Source organism: Salvia hispanica, chromosome 4 (genome assembly GCF_029641045.1).
Source record: "Salvia hispanica isolate PSC_SH4W2 chromosome 4, Shi_PSC_v1, whole genome shotgun sequence".
Lineage (NCBI taxonomy): Eukaryota > Viridiplantae > Streptophyta > Magnoliopsida > Lamiales > Lamiaceae > Salvia > Salvia hispanica.
In genome coordinates, this window is record NC_142695.1 from 26,398,324 (window position 1) to 26,419,799 (window position 21,476).

General features: G+C 36.4%; 2 protein-coding genes and 1 pseudogene across 3 annotated transcripts; 1 reads left to right on the forward strand and 2 right to left on the reverse strand.

Annotated features, from left to right (window-relative positions):
* The first annotated feature begins 7,557 nt into the window (after positions 1-7,557).
* LOC125197321 (alpha-1,3-arabinosyltransferase XAT3-like) lies at positions 7,558-10,789 on the forward strand. The gene is made up of 4 exons (XM_089056134.1): positions 7,558-7,690; positions 7,779-7,871; positions 9,290-9,379; positions 9,458-10,789. The coding sequence occupies exons 1-4, from the start codon at positions 7,558-7,560 to the stop codon at positions 10,588-10,590; spliced, it is 1,449 nt and encodes a 482-aa protein (XP_088912260.1). The 3' UTR covers positions 10,591-10,789.
* A 2,565-nt stretch (positions 10,790-13,354) lies between these two features.
* On the reverse strand, positions 13,355-15,917 carry LOC125194924 (wall-associated receptor kinase 5-like; annotated as a pseudogene). Its single transcript, XR_016128697.1, has 3 exons — positions 14,986-15,917; positions 14,727-14,906; positions 13,355-14,652 (listed from the first exon to the last, which is right to left on the reverse strand). The product of XR_016128697.1 is annotated as a wall-associated receptor kinase 5-like (transcript).
* A 3,032-nt stretch (positions 15,918-18,949) lies between these two features.
* On the reverse strand, positions 18,950-19,567 carry LOC125194925 (uncharacterized). Its single transcript, XM_048093139.1, has 2 exons — positions 19,496-19,567; positions 18,950-19,336 (listed from the first exon to the last, which is right to left on the reverse strand). The coding sequence occupies exons 1-2, from the start codon at positions 19,565-19,567 to the stop codon at positions 18,950-18,952; spliced, it is 459 nt and encodes a 152-aa protein (XP_047949096.1).
* Positions 19,568-21,476: the final 1,909 nt, after the last annotated feature.

Here is a 21,476-nt window from a genome sequence, read left to right on the forward strand (position 1 = left end):
TCACTTGGATTTTACATGATTTTAGAGGGTAGTTTTACTTGAATTTGATCGTATATTGTGTATTTTGAGACATGGTTTATAGCTACTTCTTTATGTTATTGGTATTTTAACCATTTTATGAAGAATGTGTACAAAAAAAGGGTCGAAAATGAGCTTAAATGGCGAAAAGTGGAAAAAGGACGAAATTGCAGCACGAGGCTGGCGAACCGCCAGCTTCGCATCAGTACCAACCTGGCGACTCGCCAGGTCCTTCGCCCAGAATTGTCGAGAGCAGCTGGCGACTCGCCAGCTTCACCGTACAACGAACCTGGCAACCCGCCAGGTTCGGCCGACAGATCCAAACAAGGAAATATCGAGCCCTATTTAACCTAATGTGCATGGGACGCCTCCTACAACATTCTACACGCCTTCAACCCCAAAAATACTACTTTTTCACCTAGGAAGAAGAGAAGAACGAGCAGAGGACGAGTTCATCGCAAGATTGAAGACGAGACCTCCAATCCGCCCAATCCAATTCTAGGAGTTCCTACCATTAGTTTATTCTTATGTAAACAATGTTTTTGAATACTTGTTTGAATATTTCTTTGACTTTTGTGTTGAACATGAGTAGCTAAATCCTTCGTAGAGTTCTACGGGGGAGATACAATGATTCTTATGTTTAATTGATTTCCTTTTTCTATGTCGTGGCTCATGTGGTTATTTTGATTTCTTCTGTGCTTATACATTTATTTGACTGATCACCTTATAAATGCATGTGAATTTTACTACAAGAACTGAGAAGTGAGTAGTTTAATTTGAAAGAGAAGAAATTGACGTCTTTGTCAATATAATCGAGAGATTTGAGCCTTTGAATGAAGCTAAGTATCTTAGGAGCTATTAGGAGTTGTTGCCTTAGTTCTAGGAAGGAGACTTCGGTTCTAGGTAGCAATCTACAAATTATATGCTTTGAGAAAAGATATAGTTTTACCTTAGTGATAGCTTAATAACCCTTGAGACCCTTTGTTGGCATAGTTAGGAAGTTAGTTGAGCATAGGATAGTTGTTATCGATCCCGTAGGATTCTACCTTCTCATCCTTGATCTACATCCGTTTTCTTATTTGCTTTTAGTTCTCTATTTGTTTTTAATTGTTTTTACCTTATTTTTAAATAGATTTAGAAAACCCAAAAATCCGATTCATCTAGATAGTAGTTGAGGTTGATTCGTGGTAATTAGGTTGGCACTCATTGTCTCTGTGGATACGATACTCTTTACTTACTATTTGCTACATTAGCCCCGTACACTTGCGGGTATACGATACGAGTCAGTTGTTATGTTTTACATTTAATGGATGTTAATGCATGTTTAAATGTATAAGTTAACTTAACAAAGTCTAAGTCTTTGATTTAGTAAACCGGTTGTGGGCGGCGTCCACTTTAAGGTAACACGGTCAGTTCTAAACAAAGAAAAAGATGAATTTCACAACCTAGTTGGAATTTGACTATCCATCGAGAAAGGTTGCAATGTCAGTCCGCATATTTCTAAGCCTTACTGAAATAAGATGACATTGGTGTGGTACAGCACTGAACGAATCTAACAGCAAGACTTGTCCTTAGGCTATCTACTGAAAGGCGAGGTCTTGATAAATATTTGTTTCTTAATCAATGTAGGTTAGCATCAAGCATACGGTATTGATTATGCATTACTTTGAGTTATCAAATGGTGCGGGTTTTTTGTAACCCAATGATCCTGATATATTGGGTAGTGGTGATCAATATCTAGCGGTGCTAGGATTGCTATTATATTGAATCGTGCGCGAGCTGAGTCTCGTTTGATAATGTCCTCAAGAGGAGCGCGAAACAAGGTTTTATTATTCGTAACCTAGCTAGTTGGAGTTTGATTAGTCTATGAATAATAAATAAGCATTTCATGCTAAATCCACTCTTGGAATTAATGTGAAGTTAATTAAATAAGTCCATAGCAGACATTAATTAATTAATGGACATTTTTATCTTAAGTGCGGGAAATGAAAGTTAAACATAAACCTGGATTACTTGTAATTTCGGATTTGGATGGGGAGAGTTTAATATTACTTCTGTAGTGGCTGCTCGTAATATTCCAATTATAACTTATATTAAATTGTGGGTTCAATTTAATTAGTAAAAAGTAAATTGGATGAGCCCATATCTAAAACCTTCCATAGATCCCTGTCTGGGCCCAAAAGGAACTTAATATAAATAGGAGAATAAAGGTGACAGAATGATGACAATTTTATACTTAAAATTTTCGAAAATTTCGACTCCCTCTAGCTGAAGAGGAATTCGAATTCTACTCCTATTCCCAAAAGGATTTCTTTTGTCTTCTTTATTTAAGTCCTAGTATTCTGGTGAGATCAGCCCACACTGATATCGGAGTACAGTTCGGGAACCAGAGAGAAGATTTGTGGTCTAGTATTCAAAGCGTCACGTGGAGAAGAAGCTAGCCATCTTCAATTCTTTGGAGAATTACTAAGGTATTTTTCTGCTCCGTAGAAAAGCATGTTTTAGGCTTCAATATTCTTAAAGCATGATCAATTCAAGTTATGAGCATGATACATGTAAGAATTACGCGAATAGATTTTGTCTAAATAATCTGCTAAATAGATCAGATTATTATGTGATTTATTGATGTGATTAATAATTGTTAAATTATGTTAATCCATGAAACCCCGCTTCCGGTGCCAGTTCCATCAATTGGTATCAGAGCGACGTTAGCACATTTTGTATACTCGAAAGTGTTTTGAGTATAAGTCGGAGATTGTTAGAGTTTGTATACTAGAAATCACGTTTCGAGTTATTGAATACTGTAAAACTCTTATTTTATTTTCCAATGAATAAAACAGATTATTTTTGTCATAATGTTGTTATGTTTTACATTTAATGGATGTTAATGCATGTTTAAATGTATAAGTTAACTTAACAAAGTCTAAGTCTTTGATTTAGTAGACCGGTTGTGGGCGGCGTCCAGTTTAAGGTAACACGGTCAGTCCTAAACAAAGAAAAAGAAGAATTTCACGGTCATTCCGCATATTTCTAAGCCTTACTGAAGTAAGATGACATTGGTGTGGTAAAGCACTGAACGGATCTAACAGCAAGACTTGTCTTTGTGCTATCTACTGAAAGGCGAGGTCTTGATAAATATTTGTTTCTTAATCAATGTAGGTTAGCATTGAGCATACAGTATTTATTATGCATTACTTTGACTTATCAAATGGTGCAGGTTTTTCGTAACCCAATAATCCTGATATATTGGGTAGCGGTGGTAGGATTGCTATTATATTGAATCATGCGCGTGGTGATTCTCGTTTGATAATGTCCTCAAGAGGAGCGCGAAACAAGGTTTTAATATTCGGAACCTAGCTAGTTGGAGTTTGATCACTCTATGAATAATAAATAAGTGTTTCATGCTAAGTCCACTCTTGGAATTAATAAGATATTAATTAATTAAGTCCATAACAGACATTAATTAATTAAAGGACATTTTTATCTTAAGCGCGGGAAATGAAAGTTAAAACGGGAACTCGGATTACTTATAATTTCGGATTTGGATGGGGAGAGTTTAATATTACTTTTGTAGTGGCTCCTCGTAATATTCCAATTAAAGCTTATATTAAATTGTGGGTTCAATTTAATTAGTAAAAAGTAAATTGGATGAGCCCATATCCAAAACCTTCCATAGATCCCTGTCTGGGCCCAAAAGGAACTTAATATAAATAGGAGAATAAAGGAGACAGAAATCATAATTATTATAGCCAAAATTTTCGTCCCCCTCTAGGAAGAGGAGTTCGAAATTTTCCTCTAATTGGAAAAGGATTTCTTCTGCCTTCTTTATTTAAGTCCTAGTATTCCGGTGAGATCAGCCCACACTGATATTGGAGTACAGTTCTGGAACAGAGAGAAGATCTGTGGTCTAGTATTCAAAGCGTCACGTGGAGAGGTAGCTAGCCATCATCAATTATTTGGAGAATTAATTAGGTATTATTTCTGCTCCGTAGAAAAGCATGTTTTAGGCTTCAATATACTTAAAGCATGATTAATTCAAGTTATGAGTATGATACATATGAGAATTACGCGAATAGATTTTGGGTAAATAATCTGCTAAATAGATCTGATTATTATGTGATTTATTTTTTCAATTAATTATTAAATTATGTGAAAATCGAAACCCGCTTCCGCTGCCAGTTCCTTCACATTCCACCAAGTATTAGCATTACCCCTAAATTCGGCCAATGCAATCTTGACCTTGTCACCCTCGGAATAGTTGTGGAGGGAGAAGATTTTCTCCACTTGAGATTCCCACTCCAAGTAGGCCTCGGGGTCAAACTTGCCATGGAATTCAGGTAGGTTGTGTTTCAAGGTCTTGGACGGTTCATCAAACCTCAGTCGGGGCTCCTCCTCATAGTACCTATTCCTCCTAAATTTATCCCCATAAGGCTCCATCCCTCCATGTTGGTTTCCTACCCCAAAACGACCATACCCTCCATTTCCTCCTCCAAACCGCCTATTGGCTCCATCCCCTCCTCCCCCCCAAACCTCCCATTCTCCAAATTGTTAACTCTATCCTGAACACTCCCTCCTTGCCACCCCTCATACTCCTTCTTTTCAACATTTTCCTCCGAAACCTCATTGGGAACGACATTGCCCATAGGAGTGGGTGATCTCGTCCCCCGCTCTTCCTTCCAAGTGTTGAACTCTTCAAATAGAGTGTTTTTGGCGGCTAGCATACGAGCTTCGGCTTCTCTTGCCTGAGCAACGGATTCTCTTGCCCGAGCATCGGACTCTCTTGCTCGAACATCCATTTGGGTCATCACCTTTTGTTCGAATTCCTTCATCATTCGAGATATCATGCTCACTAGATAACCTTCGGGTTTGGGACTACTTGAGCCCGCTCCCTTCCCTTCCTCCTCTTCGTTGATGTGCCCCATCTTGTTCGATCGAGCAATAGGAGGCATCAAAGTTTCCTACAAACACAAAAACAAAGACTAGGGACTAATCTTAGAGATTAGTAAAAATAAGAAAGAGAAATTTAAGAATCTAACTCACCCCAATGTAGTATCCCAACACCCCCCCAAGTCACTCACCAACGTCACTCGGTAGGTTAAGAATATAGTGGGGCTAGTATCACACACTCTCGATCCAATTCCCACTCGTTGGCGCCCGGACAACTCAATCAAGGTATACACCTCAAGAACATATGGACACCAAGTTGTAAATACCAAAGTAATAATGATTAAAAATATGAAAGCAAGGAAACTAGGCCTAGAGCAAACACACATACTAAAGAACACAAGACATGGGATGAAAATGTTTTGCTGAAATTTGGCTGATCTTTATGAATTTTTTTGGTATTGTTCCCCATGCCCAATTTGGATGAATTTCGGTGGATAGATTCACAAACAAGTCTAGATCAAGGGAAAAATATCCATATATAGTCAGATTTGATAATTGGATAGGTTTTGTATGGTTTTCCTCATCTATGCGAAAACAGGGCAATGATGTTAATCTCCACAGTTAACTAGGCAAACGAAGGAATTTTTCGATGAAATTTTGCAGGGCAATGATGTTAATCTAAGCACCAAACAGGGCAATGATGTTAATCTACACACCAAATTGCAGCTTCATCTAAGCACAATTGATCAATCCGATCATCCCAACAAAACCGAGCAAAACAAAGAACAAAAGGAAAAATAATCAACCCAAAGCAACAATAGATCAAACACCTAGTGGGTAGTAGGCTCTAGATACCAAATGATAAGGATCCATGTATTTTATGATCCATCTCCCAAGAAATTACCCATTGATGATGCTTGATCTAACTATTTTTGTGATGCTATTTTCAATTTCTCAACACAAAGCAAAAGATAATAAAAAGAGATCCAACCACAAAAATTGAAACTAAACAAGAATGGATGGAAGATTAGGAATGGAAAGCATGTGTATAATGATGAGATAAAAGAGTTATGACCATAGGACCATGACCAAAAGAATGGAAACAACCCTAGGCAACTTTCAATAGCTCTATCACCCATTGGCTCCACTACTCAATGGATATGGATACACCCCATTAATGCATACCTCTACTTCAATCAATCAATGATGGAGACAAGCAACCTTCAAGGAAGGAATTGGATACAATCCTCAAAGAGGAAACTCTCTAGGGTAGAAACTTTAATTCAGCCAAAATCTAAGGAAAAAGATGACATCAAAAGGTATTTATACTAGGGTCCAATTTCCAATGAATGAATAGACCCACAAAATCTGACCCGTGTCACTATACCCGGCCGGGTGGAATTAAGGGTGTTAAATCACGCCTTGGATGGGTGTTAAATGCACCCTATCCTTATAATTCATATGTATTTATGTTCATATAAAAATGAACTAATATCTACTTCGAATATAATCTTGGATACGTCGGGATAAAGACTAGCCTCTTCCGCATATAACAAGAACGTTGTTTGTTAAATTTTAGCCCGGGCTTTTTAAAATTTCTGGTTCTGTCACTGAATGTGAGAGAGAATTGTTTCCAAAATAAGAAATGTGACATCTTCTTCCCATTTTACTAAAATTATGCATTTTAACGAGGCCCGCCCACTTTGGGTTTAGATGGGTGACTTGATCCATGTTCGTCCATGATTGGGGCTTGGCCCGTGATGTTTGTCTCTTGGTCTTTACCATGTTGCTTTATTCTAGCCGACTTGTGGCTTCGCTATTGTATGTCCTCGGGTATGTCCGAGTGTATGATGTAAACGTTGGATTTGGTTCTATTCGATTTATCAAAAACAAAATTAAAATTATGCATTAAACCTTGTGCCATCCCAAATTGTCAATTTTTATAGGATTAAATAGTACCCTCTCCATCCCCGATTAAGGGTCACATTTTGACCGGGCATAGGTTTTAAGGAAGTGTTTGAATGTGTAATAAATGGAGTTCGGTAGTGGAATGTGGGACCTTTTTGACTTTTTGTGTGTAATAAATTTGGTAGGTAATGGCATTTTGTGTAATAAATGAGTTAGGTAATGCCATTTTGTGTAATAAATGGAGTTAGGTAATGTCATTTTTTATGTCCAAATATAGTAAGTAGGAAGTGTGACTCTTAATGGGGGACGGACCGAAATGGAAAAGTGTGACTCATAATCGGGGACAGATGGAGTATTAATTATTATAATTAAGTTTTTATTTTCGTCATTATTCCGTAGCTAAAGACGCGATCTTTTAAAGTCCACCCTCATTGTAATGATCATTTTAAACTAAAGTACTGCATAAGTGAAATTATCCTTTCAATTAAAGCATAGTAGTACAAATTAATAACAACCACGGCCACCTAAATATTATCCATCATAAAAAAGGTAACTCAACCGAAATCATCATTGAAATCCTTGTTGAATTCAGCAAACAAATCAGCCGATGGTTGCGCTGATTCCGCTAAAAAAGTGTTAGTAATGATTATAACTTGTGTTTATGGCCTTCTTCTCCATCACTTTTCCATCATATTAAATCACCTAAATAAACAAACTAGTTAGCTACTCTGTTTCCAAGTAAATATGTATGATCCCATCTTTTCCAAAAGCTTTACTCGAAACGAGCGCAATAGGTTTGGAGCAATCTTTTTGTGCTTCATTATTGCATTGGCCATTTCCTTGAGCTTCAAGCCTCCTTTGCATCTCATTTCACCGAGTAAATTATCTCATTATCTACTTAATTATTTTAATATACGTATATTATATGAGAATCTCACTTTAATATTCTTGCTATTAATTTGCAGTTGGTTATGCTGTAAAAACGCAGTTATCCATCAATAACATGGGAAGCATGCTTCTGGTTGATGATGGCAGCAGAGCAAACATCAAACCTATTGGTATTAATATATTATTTAAGCACTTAAATTAACTAATTTAGCATATTGTGTTTGATCTGAATATTTGGCTTATTGTATATAAATACACAAACTATCACTAAAAAAATTGTACATGGACAATGTTTTTTTAGTTAATTAAAAACGTTAATTTGTGTTTCTAAATACACTAACTATAATATACTCCCTCCGTCCGCGAATAGGAGTCCCGGTTGGCCATTTTCATCCGTCCGCCATTAGGAGTCCCGGTTAGACATTTTATCTTGGGAGTATAAAAAATGACCCCACTTTTCCCTTAATTTAGAAGCTGTAATTAATTTTAATCCACTTTGATTGCAAATAATAATATAAATGGGTCCCACATTCCACTATCACACACTTAAATTATTACACTCAAACTTTTCTTAAAACTCGCACCCAACTCAACTGAGACTCCTATTCGCGGATAGAGGGAGTAACTATAATATAAGAGAACGTCTTTAAACTTGGAGTCGTAACTAAAATTGATGGATCCAAACAAAAGCACTCAAAAAAGCAAAATACTAAAGAGTGTAGTGGGCAATTGCGTTCGTAGTTAAGAGCGCTTTCCTTTGCTCCTTCAATTTTAGACATTTCTTAAAATTTTCAACACAAATAACTGTGATGTCTAATTTTGGGTCCTTGATAAGTATATTGTCAAATTTCGGTTTTTAATTAACCAATTAAACAATCTTAGTAAAAGATCATGAGTGCTGATGGAAAATACCAGTGGAAAGCGATCGTAGCTTACTAATTGCACAGATCTTAACGGGACACAATCAATTGAAATGGTTGAATAATTAATGGCCGTCATAAAATTTTGCATATTGTTTATATTAATTCTTCAAATACTATTAGTAAGTTGTCATTGATGTGCTTTTCGTTTAAACTTTTAGATTCCATCTCTACAGAGTAAAGTTATTAATCTAGATTTTTTATTTGATTAAAGAATCAAAATTTTGCTACATATATACTCCTTCCTTAAAATTCATTTTTGACCGTTTTGTAAACTTAGATCAAGTCTAAATATGAAAAGTTTTAAACCATTTTTGGCCTTACAATTTACAAGTTTGTTATTTTTTTTAGGACCGGAGGGAGTATATAGTTATGAATCTAGGGTGCGTTATATTACTAACTATTTAAGTTGCTAACTCTGTTAACTCATCAATACAGTGTATTAAAAATGTCAATATGGTGATATTAAAATGTCAACACATAATATCAACACATTATATTAAAGTTCAACAAAATTATGTATGGACATTTTGATGTCACCGTGTTGACATTTTTAATACACTGTGTTGAGGAGTTAGCAAATTAGCAACTTAAGAAAGTTAGCAATTGATCACACCCATATGAATCTATATGAATTAACATCCTATGTTATGGACTTATCATAGCAGTTGTCAATCCAGCCGAATATCTGCAGTTGCCGAGTGATGCTGCTCAAACTAACCACACAAGCACCACCACATCAACATATTCCGACCATGGTAATCCGAACTAATATTTTCACTTGCACATAATCATTATAGTACTATTAATATATGATCCCTAACCATTGTTTTCAGGTATGAAGATTGAGAGAAAGCATGCAATAAAATGCACAAACTCAAATTATTGCAAAATAGAAGGTGACATAAGGATCGACGCCAAATCCTCCACAGTAGTCGTCGCAACGACCTTTGCAAACACCACCAAATCATGGCTTGTCGTCGAGCCTTACCCTCGAAAGGGAACGTCGCAAGTCAAGAAATGGAGAGCCATCACTCTCAATGAAAACGACACTAGTCTCCCAAAATGCACTCACCACCACACCCATCCATCAATCCTCTTCTCAATGGGAGGATTCACCGGAAACTATTTCCACGATTTCGCAGACGTCTTGTTTCCATTGCATCTCACTTCTTCCCAAATCCAAGAGAATGTTCAGTTCCTCGCAACCGATTACAACCAATGGTGGATAAATAAATTTGACAAAATTCTAAACAAATTGACCAAACACAACATATTAGACATTGACAAAGAGACATCACATGTCCATTGCTATAACCAATTGCAAATTGGCCTCAAATTTCACAAAGAGCTCGTAACCCTAAACCCTGACCCTAATCCGTCAATGCACACCTTCAGGGTACTTCTGAGAGAGGCCTACTCCCTCAAGAGAGAGAGAACGATAGTCAGAGACGTCTACTCGCCTCTGCCTCGTCTCATGATCATAGATAGGAAGCGGACGAGGGTTTTGACAAACGCGCACCAAGTCTCGAGAATGGCTGGAAAATTAGGGTTTGAGGTTGTGGAGGGGGTGGCGGCGGATTTATCGAGGTTTGCGGAGGCGGTGAACTCGTGTGACGTGCTGGTGGGAGTGCATGGGGCCGGGCTGACGAACATGGTGTTCTTGCCGGATAATGCGGTGGTGATTCAAGTTGTTCCATTTGGAGGAGTTGATGGATTTGCGAGGCTTGATTTCGGGAATCCTGCAAAGGGGATGGATTTGAGGTATTTGGAGTATAAGATAAGAGAGGATGAGAGCTCTCTTAGTAGAAAATATTCGAGAGATCATCCGGTTTTGAGGAATCCGGAATTGTATAGGAATTGGGATCAAGTGTGGTCAATTTATTTGAATCAACAGAATGTCAGTGTTGATTTGCATAGGTTCAAAGGGATTTTGGTTAAGGCCCTCAAGCTATTACGCAATAGGTAGTAGGGTTTTGGAGAGAGGTGTTAGAAAAGGAATTCTCTCACCATTGGTAATGATATATGCAATTATGTTCAAGCGTTACACATGTGTAATTTATTAATCAGATACTGGAATATGGCTTCTATAAGCTCGGTATTATGAAGCAATGTACTATATGATCTTCTTTATAAGTTGAGTGTTTTCTTCTTCTTTGAGCTAGAAACATATTGTTTATCTATTAGATAAAATAAAATGATGCAGGTTTATTTGGTTTAGTGTTTTCTTCTTCTTTGAGCTAGAAACATATTGTTTATCTATTAGATAAAATAAAATGATGCAGGTTTATTTGGTTGCTCAGCCAATGAGTATATATAGTACTCCTTACGGAGTCCACATTTGATTATAATACGAGTTTTAAAAAATATAAAGGAAAAATAATTGAAAAAGTGAGTGCAATATGAGTCTCACTTTTACATGATAGTTTTTGTAATAAAATATGATTGAACACAACTTCCCATTTATAGCAAAAGTGAAGTAAATTCTTATTGTGGAACGAACAAAAATGACAAAAGTGCAAACCTAATTGGGGATGGAAAGAGTTGTTTCTTAACTTAATTAATTCAAAACTCCTAGAAATACTCCCTCCATCCACCATTTGAAGACAAATTTTAACTCGACATCAATTTTAAGATATTGTTTAACTTTATAAATGAAATGAAGTTAATGGAATGTAGGTCCAATTTTTTATACTTCCCTCCGTCCCAGGAAAGATGACCCCTACCTTGATCAGCACACGACTTTATGCAATTTCATTTTTTGTGTTAAAAGGAGAGAGTAAAGTAAAAGAGATGATATAATGTAGAGATAAAGGTGTCCATTTTTAGTAATATGTCATCTTAGATGGGACAAACTAAAGAAAAAGCGGGCCATTTTCGATGGAACGGGGGAGAGTAATAAATAGTTGAAGCGAAGAGAGAAAAATGTAAGAGAGAGAATAATGTAGAATGTGTTAGTAGAGTATGAGGTTCACGTATTAAAATCGAAAATTATAAGTAAATATGTCTTTATATGGCGTACAATCCAAATTAATAAACCATGTCGGTTTTTGTCGAACATAGGGGGCATATAATGACGAATAGTACAATATACTTGTGAAGTTGATTGTAACGCCCTGATCCCTAACGAGCGAGGAACGTTGCTAAATATTCTAAAATAGGAACGTTTATGAATATACTAAAATACCAATTTCTTTTATTTTAAAAACAAAAAATTTAATATATGAATGATAGACCGAATGTTTGTGTAGGATCGTGTATTCAATTGATCAGGAGGTGAGTCCTAACCTGGTCGTGTCGCTGACGACGACCTAAAACCTAGTATCAAGAAATTCCTCAACCCACTTCTAGGCTAGTATAGTGAGAGCAAGGGTTGAATCCCACGAGGAACGATGGATGCATTTCGGGAGTGTAGTGACACTTTGGAAGGGTTTTGGTTAGCTACCACGCTCGGGTTGAGGTTTACCTAGACGAAAACTAAGGATGGACTTGGACTCTACTGACTAGTAAGACTATCAAATATCTGGGCGAGGTGATATGCATGAGAGAGAAAAGATGTTCTACTAGAGTGCATGTGAAAAGTAGAAGTTTACTAATAATAGTTAAATAAAAGTTGGAGTGAATATCCTAACGAACTGACTGACACGCTGCCAGATCTGCAGAAAATCTGACAAAAGGTAAAGGACAAAAGCAAAAGGGGCTGAAAAGTAAAAATGTTCCCCAATTCAGATGTTGATGTTGTGTTCTCCAACAAGTGTGCACGAAATTAAGATGAACACAGATTCCATGGATAATAATACAGATCAGTAAATTCTACAACCAAGATTCACGATTAAAAGCGAGAAATTATGGATTAACTACCGATAAACCCAGATCTAGACATGCTGACTAACATGCAAGGTGGTGACGGTCACGTAATCACAGAATTCATGCATTAAACCATAAATCAAATAGTGGAAACTTGGAATTCTAACTAACAAACTCAGATCTAGCTTATTCAAATGAAATCAGACTTAAACACTTAGAAAATAAACATAGCTGGATCAAATGACGTTAAGGATAGTAAATGCAATTTCGCATGCAAGCTTGTGCAAGATACAAAAATTAAAATCCTTACAAACAAAAGACAACGATACATTCTTCAATATTGTCTATTGGAGTCAACAAATTTTAAATTATTTGGTCCCAAAATGAGACTTCGTCTTCTTCATTAATAAATTTTGAATATCCGTAAACCCTGAGCTTCATCTCTGTAAGACTTGAAATTTTGTAATAGTAGCCCAAAGCTTATTATTAATTGGCTTGAATGGTATGATAAATGGTGTTTGTATTATTTTTAATCAAATCATAACAACAAAAGTAATACTAGTACAATTTTCACAGATGGTATAGTTATCATTTGATTACATTTTAATATTCATATATCACATCATGGAAGCATTTATGTTGATACAAATATACTATATGTATATTTGACAATATTGTAAAAAGAGAGAATATAAACTATAAAAAGACAATATTATAACTTTTTATACCATTTTAAAACACTTATGAAATATTTTGTATTCACAACTTAATTACCCCTAATTGTATGGAACTTATCTAACTATCATTTCAAAATTGTATTGGTGCCAAAAATTTTGCAAAAACCTTTGAAGATTCAAGACATGCTATTATGATAAAAATACCATGAATATGTGACTTCACATCAATGCTAACAATTACGAGAGAAGTAACAAAAACAGACAATTGATATTACAAAACACAATATGTTACACAATACTAAATCACAAAACTCAACATGAACATATACACATAAATTCTCAAAGTAAAATATCATCTTCCTACATTGATTGGTAAAACAATATGATCCCTGCTAATGCTGTCATATCCCACACTTGAGTTCACACCTCTCATTCCATCTGGATTATTTGATAGCAAAGACTCCATCTCCTCTGCATTGTCTGCATTATTTCGTTCCTATGAGTGCTTTCCTCCGAGTATTAGCCCTTCAAGCTCCATTGCCACCTCCTTCATGCTCGGCCTATCTTCGCCTCTCACGCTCAAGCAATCTTTCGCTAGCTTAGAAACCAAAGATATTTGATCCATATTTTCTGAATTCGCAATTTTTTCATCAAGAATTTCAAACAACTTATCCTGTTTGAGTACAGACAGGAAATAGTTGGCTAGACTCTTCTCCTCTATCGGCTTATCAAAATTCAATGCTCTCCGCCCTGTGTCTAGCTCCAACAGAACAACTCCAAAACTATAAACATCACTCTTCTCTGTTAATTGGTTCGTCTGCATATACTCAGGGTCAAGGTATCCCAAAGTTCCTAACACTACAGTGGACAGCTGCTCGAGATCAATCGGAACCAACTTTGATGCTCCAAAATCGGACACCTTAGCTGTAAAAGTGTGATCTAAGAGGATATTGTCCGACTTGACATCCCTATGTATGATGGGAATAGAAGCTGAAGAGTGCAGATATGACAGCACCCCTGCAGTTTCTGCAGCAATCTTCAGACGCGTGCTCCAATCAAGAGCACACGCCTTAACCTCATTGTGAAGGTGTGAAGAAAGGATGCCGTTGCTAATGAACTCGTAGACCAAAAGCGAAACATCTGTTTCTAGGCAACAACCAAGAAGTATTACTACATTCCTGTGGTTGATTTGAGATAGAACAACTACCTCGTTGATGAACTGCTCGATTTGTGCGGGATCAACTCTTATGGACCTTTTGATGGCAACGGTTCTTCTGTCCGCTAGCACACCTTTGTACACGGTACCAAAGCCACCTCGGCCAATGATCATGTTGTTGTGGAAGTTGTTGGTAGCCTTTGTAGCTCGGATGAGCTGAAAATGGTGACCATGTCCGATGAGGCTTCTCTCCTCGCCAGTTTCTCCTGTAACATTTGTCCACCGTTTTGGAGGAAGAATCGTTGCTTCTTCTTTCTCTGTGATCTTCTCTTGAGTTCCATGTAGAGTAGGATAACAACAAGTAGCAGAGTAATAATCCCAGAGGCAACTCCTGTTTGCTTGTTTGTTAAAGTTAGAAAAAGGAGTATATATATATGTTTCAAGAATCCAAAAATGTTTAGTTACCAATGAAGATAAAGGCAATCATCATATTCTGCTTCTTTGAGGCAAGCTTGCAGCCATCTTCACCTCGTCCATCACCATCTAAATGTTTGGGACAAGAACATGTGTAACTCCCTTGTGTATTATTGCAGTACTCATTCTTGGTGCAATTGTTTAGAGTCTTATTTTCGCATTCATTAATATCTGCAAGATATACAAATAGCGTTAGTAGTCAGTAAAAGACAAGGAGTATTTTCAAAAGTAAAGTTATACTAAGTAATACCTATACATCCATGAGTTAGATAAGGATTTCCTTCAAATCCACTATTGCAACGACAGCGGTAGCCATAGCCGTTTACAGGTTTGTAGCATTCAGAGTTGTCAATGGCGCAAGCATAGCCACTGGAGTTTCTCTTGGCCTCCTCGCACGTGGTATTCCCGATGGCCCAATCAACCAGCATAGGAAGCTTTTCAACGTCAGCCAAGTTTGTGAGATTATCCTTTGAAAACTTGAAAGCAGACTCCTCAGCAACAAAAGCATAGCTGCAGTTGTTGAACTCCGAAACCTCTGTGTAATTGGAAAAACTACTGACCTCAACTCGGATGCGCCACGCATCTCTGGGGATTGGTATCTGGCACACTGGCAACACCCGACGCCCGCGCACTTCCCATCCGTCAGTTCAGCCTTCGAACTGCACATGGCGGTGCAGCCGGTCTTGAAGTTGCGGTTGATCCTATCCCCTGAGATGTAGGCGTAGGCGTCGCACCCCACAATGGTGAACTTATTCCCGGTATTATTCACCGTGAAGTATTTAGTAGTAAGATTTATCCTAGAAGTGAAGCTGGAATAACTTACGCCAGTCCTATCGTAGCAATCGTACGCTATGTACTGCAGCAGCGTCATCTGTCCTTCGAGGGATATTCTAGTGATTTCGATATCTGTTTCCCACCAGAAGAGCTTCGGAGGATCGTAAGCTGTGTGGTTGCAAGTCACCCAGATTTGTTTCGAGATGTAGCATTCCTGTTTGGTGCCGAAAGGGAATGGGATGGTTATGTTGCCGCAACTGTCGTCGCAGTTTGGCAAAGCTATGGGGAAATTATTACTATGTGATGAGACAACGGAGGCCAATATGAAGATGAGCATTACCAGCATATTGATTTTCATTGCTTCTCAATAACTGTACAGTGACGAAATAATGATTGGAATTAGTGGTGTTAGTGTATTTTTATTTCTTTGGCACTTATAGTTTTATAGTAAAAAAGATTTTAAAATCAGATTTTTTTTAAAATTTTAAACAAATAAAAATAAATGAAAAAGAAACGAACCGTGAAAATTGATGATTCGAAAATTATTGAAGGCGATGGCTAGCAGGCAGAAAATATCTATGATGAAAGTTGCATCCAAGCAAGTCCTCATCTTGACAATAAATAATTAATTTGATTGGCTGCAACTAATACCAGGACCAATTCTTTTCTACTAGTACTAATTTATACCCTCCAATATCTACGTCTCTTTTCCTCCTCCTTTACGCGGGAAAGCTATATATGTAATAATGCATTATAGAATGGGCTTGTTTCACTTTAGAACTGATATATTGACTAATATGAGAGCTATATCAATTTTTTGATGCATTTACATTTGTTTATATTACAAAATATATTAATTATTATCACTAACCTTTATTGATATTCATAAATCAAGTAACTAATTATTACTTCTTCCGTTCCGTAGTAATGGAGGTGTTTCTTTTTGGCACGAATATTAAGAAAAGTTGTGTTAGGTGAGTTAAGTAAAGAGAGAATTAAAGTGGAAAATGAAAAAGGTAGAGAGATGAAGAGAGAAAAAAGTAAGAGAGAGTAAAATAGGTGTGAAAAAATGTGTTGACTTTTACTGAAAAGAGAAATGACTCTATTTCTATGGAACGTACCAAAATGGCAAAATAAATCTATTACTATTGAACGGGGAGTATTGAGTAAGTAATTGATATATTTTGTAATATTAGTTGATAGTATTAATATATGTATCATCGAATTGATATAATTTTCATTTTAACTAAACATATATGTTCTAATATGAACCATCTCCTTTCATACTCTCCTCGTGGCATAGTTGGAAACATTTTTACAATTCAATAATGTTGGTCTCATCATCTATTAACATTATTTCATCTACTTTTTCTTATTTTTTTTAACTTTACTAATATACATTAAAATTTGGTGCCGTCCTCAAAGTGCCTATTTCTATTAGACGGACGGAATATGTGATAATGAATCTAGAGCCATAATCTTGGGTTAATAAAATAGAAGCATCCAATTGGTCAACTTATTGTAATATGGAATCCGGCCAATCAATTCCTAGCTAACTAACTCATCTTTTTACTCCCTCCATCCACTAATAGAAGGAGAGTTTTGAATCGGTACCAATTTTAAAATATATTATAAAAAATTAATTGGAAAAATTAGTGAAAGATTTATATATTGTTTTATATATTGTTTTATACTAAAATCTGAGTGAGATAAAATTAGGACTGTAGCCTTTTCACGTCAGGCATTCTTAATTATTTATTACTACTAATTAATCCCTCTGCTCTAATAAATACTCCACTTCATTTGCCCCATTAAAAATAAAACGTTTTTCTTTTAGGATTGTCCCTTCAAAAATAATTTTTTTCCTAAAATGGCAACAACATCATCTCTACTTTTTTATCTTTCTTACTTTATTCTCTCCTCATTAACTCACAAAACAAGACTGCATAAAATTTTGTGTCAAAAAACAAATATTTCATTTCTAATGGGACGGAGGGAGTATGAAACATTTGTTTGTGGCATGCACGAGATTTTATTTAGTGGTGTTTTGTGAGTAAAGAGACACTAAAGTAAGAGAGAAGAAAAAAAAGTAGAAATAATGTTGTTTATATTTTAAAAAATATTTCATTTTTCATGAGACAACACAAAAAGGAAAACGTTTCAATTTTAATGGAATATGAGTATATGGTTATGATCAATTGCGAACTAATTAGCAATCAGAAATTAAGAAAAAATCTTAACCATTAGATTAAGAGATCTAGTGGGTGAAACAATGCCATGCGGATTATATTTTAAATTAAAAAGAAATTATTAAATAAACTTAAAGAGTATTAATATCAATTCTTATATACGGTTGTTAAAATTAATCACATTCTCTCTCATCAAAATCATCTTAAATATTTAAATTTACGTAACTCTTTCGATATAAATTATTTTTTCGTAAAAAATATATATAATTAAAGGTAATTTCATGAAGATTCTAACGAGATCTCATTTGCATATGTTCCAACAATGATCGGATGATGAAATTTTATAATTTTTATTTCAATTTTCATATATGTCGATAAGCAGATTTCATATCAATAAATGCATCAAATAATCTCAATATAATACATCTACAATATCAGTAAAACTATGTTGATATTTTCTGGTACTTATATTCAGATTCTCATGTCACTATGTTGATACAAAAAATCCGTGAAAATTATTATGTTATAACAGATTAACTATTTTACCCTTTTATTGATATTTTATCTATTATTTATTAAAATACTACATAAACTTTAATCTCATCCACTCAGTTTAAGATCTAATGGTATAGGATTGGTCTTAGTCGTGGATTCGATCCTATATGCATTTTACCACGACAAAGAGTATATATTTATCTTTATTCATTAATTATTTGGATGCTGATGACTTGTTGATACATATACCTATTTATTGGCATTGAATTGAGGAGTGGCTCTGTAAAGAAATGGCCCCATATTTAATAAGTCCATGATAGGTACTCAGCCGGATCCACGAGCTAAGAACCTGAATCTATCAGCAAACAATGATTGCAACGCACAAAAACAAGAGCAATAGGGATTTTGATAATCTTTATTGATTGGAATAGAAACGAGAAAGCAATACACTAAAAAAAGGAATGAAAAATGAGATACAATAACGAACTTTGCCTCCGATTAGCGATCCTGGGACATGACACTCACGCAAATCGACGCCCTTCCAGATTGTGGCCACCTCCCTTTTATCTAGCCATCCGCCAACTCACCGTTATGTTATCCTCCACTCCACATGCCCCCACACGCCAATTCTAGAAGTAGCACACATGCTTTAATCAACATATTCCTACTAGCATGACTAGGTCTAGGTGCATGCCTCACCACCTGCGTTGCATACATACGTCAGCTCCCACGCCATGCATGCAACAATACCCCCACTTAAGGTTCCTTGAGCACAAGGAACCAAGGGATCCTTTCCTTGATCACATCGGCAAACTCCCATAATGCGTCCACTGGAGATCTACCCGACCAATGGATCAGCCATTGCGTCGCGGCTTCATTACGTCGCTTCACCATTTTTCTCTCCAAGATAGCTTGAGGTACATCATCTGTAATGTGTGAAACAGGAGGTAAATCGGGTACATGGCAATCAGGCCGGGGTGCAGACTTCAAGAGGGAAACGTGAAACACGTTGTGTATGGTTGAAGACCGAAGTAGATTGAGCATATAAGCCACCACACCAATCTTGCCCATGATCTGATACAGCTTGAAGAATTTGGGCTCAAATTTGTGGTGCTTCCCGCGAATCAACGATTGCCTATAGTCCTGCAGTTTAAGTCATAACCAATCACCTATAGCATATTCTCTGTCGATCATATGGAGATTGGCTTGCTTCCTCATACGATCTGCTGCCTTTTGTAAATTTCTCTTGAGCAGCTAGATCATTTCTTCACGGTCAAGGAGCGTGATATCGGCCGCTTCAACCTTGGAATCCTCCGGTAAGTTGGGAACATGCAACGAGAGAGAATACCCATACAATGCTTCGAACGGTGTCATTTTTATACTCGAATGGTCAGGTTGTATTATACCATTGCTCTGCCAAGCCTAACCAATGAGCCCAAGTACTCAATTTTTCACCCACCGAGCAACGCAAGTAGCATTGAAGACACCTATTCACCAGTCCAGAGCCTTTGTCCTAGCAGCAAGGAGCTTAGACATTATTGTATGAGCTACCGAGTTTGAGCCCTCTTGACATCAGTTGTAATTTCCTCTTTTCTATAGGAGTTTATTTGTAATTTCCTCCACCATATAGGAGTTTATTTATTTACTTATTTATTTTTTTAAAAAGACGCCTATTCACCACTTCGGATTGACCATCGGTCTTAGGGTGATACGCCGTTGAGTATAATAGCTCAACGCCTAAAAAAGTAAAAAGATCCCTTCAGAAGGCTCCCATAAAAACAGAGCCTCAATCGCTAACAATTCGTGACGACAAGCCATGAAGTTTAAACACTGAACTGAGAAAAGCCCCTGCTACCATTTTGGCTGTAAATGGATGGGATAGTGCCATAAAGTGAGCAAATTGATGGGGTTGGCGGCGGAAGCACAAATAAATCAGAGAACTAGATCTATTTAGCATATTATTTAGCCAAATTCCATTCGCACAATTATCACATGTATCATGCTCATAACTTGAATTAAAACATGCTTTTGATTAATTGAAACCTAAAACATACTTTTCTACGGAACAGAAGTTGTATCTTTTTGATTCTCCAATGAATCGCGGATGGCTTGCTACTTCTCAACGTGTCGATCTTCAATACTCGACCACAGATCTTCGGACTGGTTCCCAAACCGTATTCCGATATCAGTGTGGGCTGATCTCACCAGAACATTAGGACTCGAATAAAGAAGACAGAAATTCTCACGGAGAAGAGCTGAAAAAATGGTCCACTCTTAATGCAAGGGGTAACAAAAATTCAAATAAAATATTATGTGTATCTGTCTCTTCTTTATTCTCCTATTTATATTTAGTTCATATTCGGTCTAGACAGGGATCTATGGAAGGTTTTGGATATGGCCTCCCCAACTTAGCTTTTACTAATTAAATTGAACCCACAATTTTATACAAGCTTATATTGGAATATTATTTGCAGCCATTCCAGAAATAATATTGCACTGCCCATCCAAATCCGAAATTACAAGTAATCCGGGTTTCCATTTTTAATTAAATGTTTATTTCCCGAACTTAAGATACAAATGTCCATTAATTAATTATTGTCTGCTATGGACGAAAATTAATTAACTTCTTATTAATTTCAAGAGTGGACTAAAACTCCAACTAACTAGGTTCCGAATAACAAAACCTTGTTTCACGCTCCTCTTGAGGAAATTATCAAACGAGACTCCCCTCGCGTGCATTCCTACATAATAGCAATCCTAGCACCGCTAGATATTAATCACCACCACCCAATATAAAGGATTACGAAAACCTGCACCATTTGATAAGTCAAAGTAGTGCACAATCAATATTGTATGCTCAATGCTACGTCTGTAGATTAAGAAATAGTTATTTATCAAGACCTTGCCTTTCAGTGGATAGAATAAAGATATGTATTGATGTTAGATCCGTTCAGTGTTATACCACAACAATGTCATCTTATTTCACTAAGGCTTAGAAATAATCAGACTAACGTTGTAACCTTTCTCGATAGGTAGTCAAAGTCTATCTAGGTTGTGAAATTCTTCTTTTTCTTTGTTCAGAACTGACCGTGTTACCTTAAAGTGGACGACCCCCACAACCGGTCTACTAAAACAAAGACTTGGACTTTGTTAAGTTTCTTATACATTTAAACATATTCAATGTAAAATATAACAACATTATGATAAAAATAATCCGTTTTATTCCTTGGAAAATAAAATGAGAGTTATTATAGTATCCAATCGCTCGAAGGGTGATTTCTAG